This window comes from Acanthisitta chloris, unplaced genomic scaffold (genome assembly GCF_000695815.1).
Source record: "Acanthisitta chloris isolate BGI_N310 unplaced genomic scaffold, ASM69581v1 scaffold25152, whole genome shotgun sequence".
NCBI classification, from domain to species: domain Eukaryota; kingdom Metazoa; phylum Chordata; class Aves; order Passeriformes; family Acanthisittidae; genus Acanthisitta; species Acanthisitta chloris.
In genome coordinates, this window is record NW_008660226.1 from 1,554 (window position 1) to 7,381 (window position 5,828).

A 5,828-nucleotide genomic window follows, 5' to 3' on the forward strand; every position below is an offset into this window, starting at 1 on the left:
GAGCAGTTCAGCCCATCCACACATCCCACACCCACAATGACCCTCCCAAGCAGCTCATTTTGCTGTTCTCAGCCTGTTCCCAGTGCAGGGGAAAGAATTCCTGACAAATAGTCTCACATCTCAGCATTGTTCTGAAGGCCTAAGGCAACTTAGGATCCTTAGCATGGGGAGTGTGCCTGGAGCTGGGGCTAATCCACAGGAATCACATAGCCAAACACCAATCCTAGAGCATCACAGGCAGCTTGGCCCAAATCCCCAAATTAAATATCAGTGTCTTACCTGGAAATCATTAATTTTGTTAGTGAGAAGATGATGTGTTCTGAGTGACCTGGAATAACCCAGAAACAGAAGGGTCAGCTCTGAGCCACCATCTGCAGCTCAAAACATTCCCACTGCATTCCCAGCAGCAAGGGAAGGGAATTTTTGGGAGACAGAACACAGCACAAGGGCAGAGCACCAGCGGCACATTCCCACTTTGCTGGGAACACCTCCCACAGGAGCTGAGCAGAAAGGAGGTGGCAGAGAGGAATGAGCAGGATGTGAGGAGCACAGAACTCACAGGACACCAACAGTAAGAGTGGGAGAGGTGCATGGCAGGAAGGACAGGCACACTGTCCCCATGGAGCAGGGACATTCCCTGGGGACTGCCCAGCCTGCAGGCACCCCTAGGAGGGAGCCAGGGCCCAGGCACCCAGGATTACCCCAAAAGACAAACCCTCGGGGCATGTCAGACTCTTACCTGCAGATACCCTTTCAGATTGGCCGGTGTTTTATAGTCCCCCTTTAAAACCTGTGGGAAAAAGAGTCTGGAGTGACCTTTCCAGGGCAGTGGCTCTGCGAGCATCAGTCAGTGCACCCCATTACCTGTGCCCCATGTTCCAGAACACCTGAACCAGCTCAAACACCCTGATTGGTGTTTGCTCTACATCATGGTGTGATATTGAAGCAAAAATGGGGTTTCCTCCTATTTCACTCTAGAGAGTGAGCAGCATCCTGTGGGTGCAAGGAAATGACACGAGCAATTCCCAATACCTCCTTAGCCTGGGAGGGGACAGTATTTTGGTTTTAGCATCATGCCTGTTCTCCAAATCCATCCAAAAACCAAAGAGAAGTTCACATCAGAGACCCAAAGAGCCCCTGCCCAGATGTTCACCCAAATCCTCCAGTGAGCAGCTGTGAGAGCCCAGAGTGCTTGGAGCATGGACCAGCTCCAGGGAAGCTCTTCCCACCTCCCAGGTCAGTGCTGCTGCCTGCCCAGAGTACCCTGGAGCCTGATCCCAGCCTGCTCCCACCAGTGTGCCACATGATACCTCATCCAAGGGCACTGTCACAGGGAGCTGGGGGGCTGCAGAGCCCCACCCCAAACAAGGGAACCTCCCTCTGCTTAGTAACTGCTGGCTGGGACTGCAGCTCCTTCCTTCCAGCTCTGCTCCAAGGACATGAGTCAATATTTCAAACAAAAATAAGTCTGCTGGTTTTGCCTAAAGGCAGAGTTTCCACTTGAATTCCTGGTGGGAGCATGGGAGTGGCTGTGGAGCTACACATGGACACAGCCTGCAGGTCTGACTGGGGCCTGACCGGGGTACAGTGCCCACAGACACCACCAGCACACACCAGAACACCCACACTGGGTTCAGGAGTGGGGCAGGATCAGGGAGGGACAGGTCAGGACCTGCCACAGCAGCACAAACAAACAGCACCACCAAATCATGGGCAGTACCACCACACTAGGCTCCATCTGCTGCACACAGCTGGACTGGATCACCTCAGGGTGACTGTTGGCCATTCCCAGCCTCCCCCAGGGACAGAATCCACCTCAAGCCTTGTGTCCATGTCTGAAAACCTCATGACAAGACAGACATTGAGGGGCTGGAGGTGTCCAGAAAAGGAAATGGAGCAGAGGAAGGGGCTGGAGCACAAGCTGTGGCTGAGGGAGCTGTGGGGACACAGTCTGGAGAAAAGGAAGCTCAGGGGGAACTCACTCTCAACAGCTCCCTGCCAGGAGGTGCAGCCAGGTGGGGTCAGGCTCCACTTCGAGGGAACAAGGGACAGGACCAGATGAAATACCTCAAGATGTGCCAGGAGAGGTTCAGGTTGAAATTTCTCCATGGAAAGGGCTGTCAGGCTTTGGATTCAGCTGCCCAGGGAGGTGGTGGAGTCACCATCCCTGGAGGCATTCAAGGAAAGACTGGATGTGGCACTCAATGGTCTGGCCTAGCTGACAAGGTAGTGATGGGTCATAGGTTGGATTCAATGATCTTGGGAGGTCTTTTCCAACCTCAGTGATTCTGTGATTCCACGTCTGTCCCCCACCCTGCTCTTTACCCTGCTCTGGAGAGCTCTGTGAGGCCCCTGTCCCCCCATCAGTGCTCCCCCCATGGCAGTGACACTCACTCTGTGCGTGTTGTTGACAACCAGGGGGTCGGGGTGGCCATAGTTGGGTGGGTTGGCGTAGGGGTCGTAGCCAAGCCGGGCGAGCATCGGGGCAATGTGAGCCATGTCCTGCAGCACATCCTCAGGGATGTGCCCAATCCACTTGGATAATGCCTCCATGTTCACTGGCTTGATCACCTGGTCTGTTGATCTTTCTATCCTGGGGAAAGAAAAAAAAAAAGACCAGGTTGGATTTCACACACATTCAGGGCTCAGACAGGACAGCCTCCAGCCAGGTTGGCTGACATCTCAACACAGAATCCCAGGCTGGTTTGGGTTGGAAGGACCTTGAAGATCATCTCATTTCACCCCCTGCCATGGACAGGGACACCTTCCACCAGCCCAGGTTGCTCCAAGCCCCATCCAACCTGACCTGGAACACTCCCAGGGATGGGACAGCCACAGTTTCTCTGGGCAACCTGTGCCAGTACCTCAGCACCCTCACATGGAGGAATTTCTTCCATGTATGTGTAAATATATGTCTCCCCAACCTCTAAGATCATTGAGTCCAACTGCTCCCCCAGCACTGCAAGGCCACCACTGCCCCTGTCCCCAAGTGCCACATCTACACATCTGTTAAATCCCTCCAGGGACGGCGATTCCACCACTGCCCTGGGCAGCGTGTGCCAGTGCCTCACCACCCCTTCCACACAGAAATGTTCCCTAAGATCCAATCTAAACCTCCCCAGGTGCAACATGAGGTTGTTTCCTCTTATCCTAGAGAGGGATCCATCCTGCACTGGGGTCACCAGGACACCTCTGCTTATTACAGATGTGTGGCTGTAGCACAGACACACCACAGAGCCCCTCTGAAAACCCCAAATCTTACCTTTTTAAGCCACCTGGGCCGAATTTTCTCTGAGCAAAAGGGAAGCAGAGCCCAGTACACACCCAGAGCCTCCCAGAGCACGGGAGCAGCTGCATGTCCCCTCGTGGCTCTTGCTGCCCTCACCCCCAGGGCACAGCAATTGATACGAAGACTTGGATAATTCCCTTACACAGCTGATTAAATTTTGCTAAGCCTGACTTAAGCCTCCATTCAGAAAGGAAAAAGCATTAAAAGAGGAAAAGAAGGTGGGAGAAGGTAAACACTCTCAGCACACGGAGGCAGCCAGGAGGGAGTGCAGGGTGTGCCTCCACAGAGCAGGTATTGCTTTTATCCTGCAATCCCAGCCCCAGACCTGGCAGGAACTGCTGCTCATCTTCATTAGCAGCACAACTAATCACGCCAAGGAGGCATCTGAGGACGGGTGGAGAAAGAGGCATTAAGGAGCTCACGTTTCAGAGCAAGCAGTTCTTTGCAAATTAGAGACTGAAATAATTTCTGCAGTGTCAAGAGAGATTAAACAGTCACCTGCTCCTGAAATCCTTGCTTGACAAGCTGCTCCATGGAGTACAACAGATTGAGAGCATTAAAGCCATCTTTTACACAGAAACACAAACCCTAGTGCAGTATAATTGATGTGCTGCTCCTTCTGCCCCTGAAAAGCACAGATAGACACCAGCAATATGGCTTTGCCCTGTTTCAGCCTTGCCCTGCTTTGTGTTAGGAAAGTGCTCCTTGAAAAGCTGAGGAAGAAGCTGAGGAAGGAGCCTGCCCCCCCTGCTCTGCTCAGGTGAGACCCCACCTGCAGTGTTCCTCCAGCTCTGGGGTCCCAGCACAGGAAGGACATGGACCTGTTGGAGTGTGTCCAGAGGAGGCACCAAGGTGATCAGAAGGATGGAGCATCTCTGCTGTGAGGAAAGGCTGAGAGAGCTGGGATTGTTCAGACTGGAAAGGAGAAGGCTCTGGGGTGACCTAATTGTGACCTTCCAGTACCTGAAGGGAGACTAAAAGAAGATGGAGAGAGACTATTTCCAAGGGCCTGGAGGGACAGGATAAAGGGGAATGGCTTCTCACTGCCAGAGGGCAGGGTGAAACAGCATATTGAGAAAAAATTCCTCCCTGTGAGGTGCTGAGGCACTGGCACAGGTTGCCCAGAGAAGCTGTGGCTGCTCCATCCCTGGGAGTGATCAAGGCTAGACTGGAGAGGGCTTGAAGCAACCTGGGCCAGTGGAAAGTGTCCCTGCCCATGGCAGGGGTTGGAACAAGAAGATCTTTAAGGTCCTTCCAACCCAAACCATACCATGATGCCATGAGACTCACTTGGAGAGCGACACCCCGCCAGGCTTCCCGATGAGCTCCTCGTGGTGCAGCACTGTGTCACTCCAGGAGATGTCCAGGAACTTCATGATGTTGTGCATGGACTGCTCAGGGTGCAGCACCAGCTGCTCGTAGTAGACAGGCAGGCAGCGTGCCCGGCCGACCTCCAGGCACTGCGAGTACATCACCTCGATGGCTTTGTTCCACTTGGTCAGGCAGTCCCGGTAGCTGTTCAGATCAAATCCTGCAATTGTCACTTGCCTCGTGATCATAGAGTGGACAGAAGCTCGTCCATCCCTCACCAACAGCAGGAAATTGGAGTTGGGGAAAAACTTGGCCCTTGAGCGTGAAGGGATCCTTGTTGCACAGATACCTGGCGGGCTCGCCGTGCTTGGCGATCACTTCCAGGATGAAGGCTTGCATGGCAGCATCCAGAACCTGGTCGGTCACTCCTGCCTCGTCCAGGCGCATCTTCTCCCGGCCGGACTTGGACCAGGCCTGGCGCATGGCCAGCACGCGGGGGATGATGCGTGTCTCCTCCCCGCAGCGCACCTCGGGGTGCGCGTCCAGCATGGCCCTCATCAGCGTGGTGCCGCTGCGGGGGACGCCGCCGACGAAGATCAGGGGCATGTCCTTGCTGTAGCGATACTCCACGTGGTTGGCATCCATCATCACCAGCTCCTCGTTCTCGGGTCTCATCAGCCTGTGCCTCCTCTCCTTCAGGATCCGCTGGCACTCCAGGACCTGCTGGCCCAGGTGTAGAGTCACCATCAGGGCGACCACGGAGCCCAGCACCAGCAGCACCCTGCGCATGGTGAGCCGCATCCTGTTCTCCTGGGCACAGGCTGGGGGGCTTCAGCTCTCAGCTAGTGAGTGTCCAATGCCACGGGCATCTGCAGGAGAGACAGCAGAGGAGCAGGTCAGAGGAGCAGGACACAGTGCCCAGCCTGGCTCTGGGCATGACGCTGACACCATCACAGGATTTCATCACCTCCTTCACATATCAGCACCTCCCAGGCTCGGTGCCTTCCACCCAGCAGGTAATTAAAGTGTCTTAGTGCACACCCAAAGAGATAATTTCTGCACTGTTTCTATGCAGAAACAGGTTTGCAGCTGCAGCAAAGCTTCAGGAACGTTGTGGAGAGGGGAGGCCCTGCATACCCACTCAGAGCTTTAAAAAAGCACTTTACAGAGAGCCTGTTCCATCCCAGATGAGCCCAAACCCTCCCTGCAGCTCTCCTCCCTCCCTGAC

The 5,828-nt window shown here is 54.5% G+C and overlaps 1 protein-coding gene across 1 annotated transcript; it reads right to left on the reverse strand.

The window, feature by feature from the left end:
* Positions 1 to 298: 298 nt before the first annotated feature.
* TPST2 (tyrosylprotein sulfotransferase 2) lies at positions 299 to 5,401 on the reverse strand. The gene is given in 5 exon segments (XM_009069750.1): positions 299 to 328; positions 740 to 790; positions 2,395 to 2,593; positions 4,580 to 4,906; positions 4,908 to 5,401. Coding segments are annotated over 5 exon segments (1,101 nt in total).
* Positions 5,402 to 5,828: the final 427 nt, after the last annotated feature.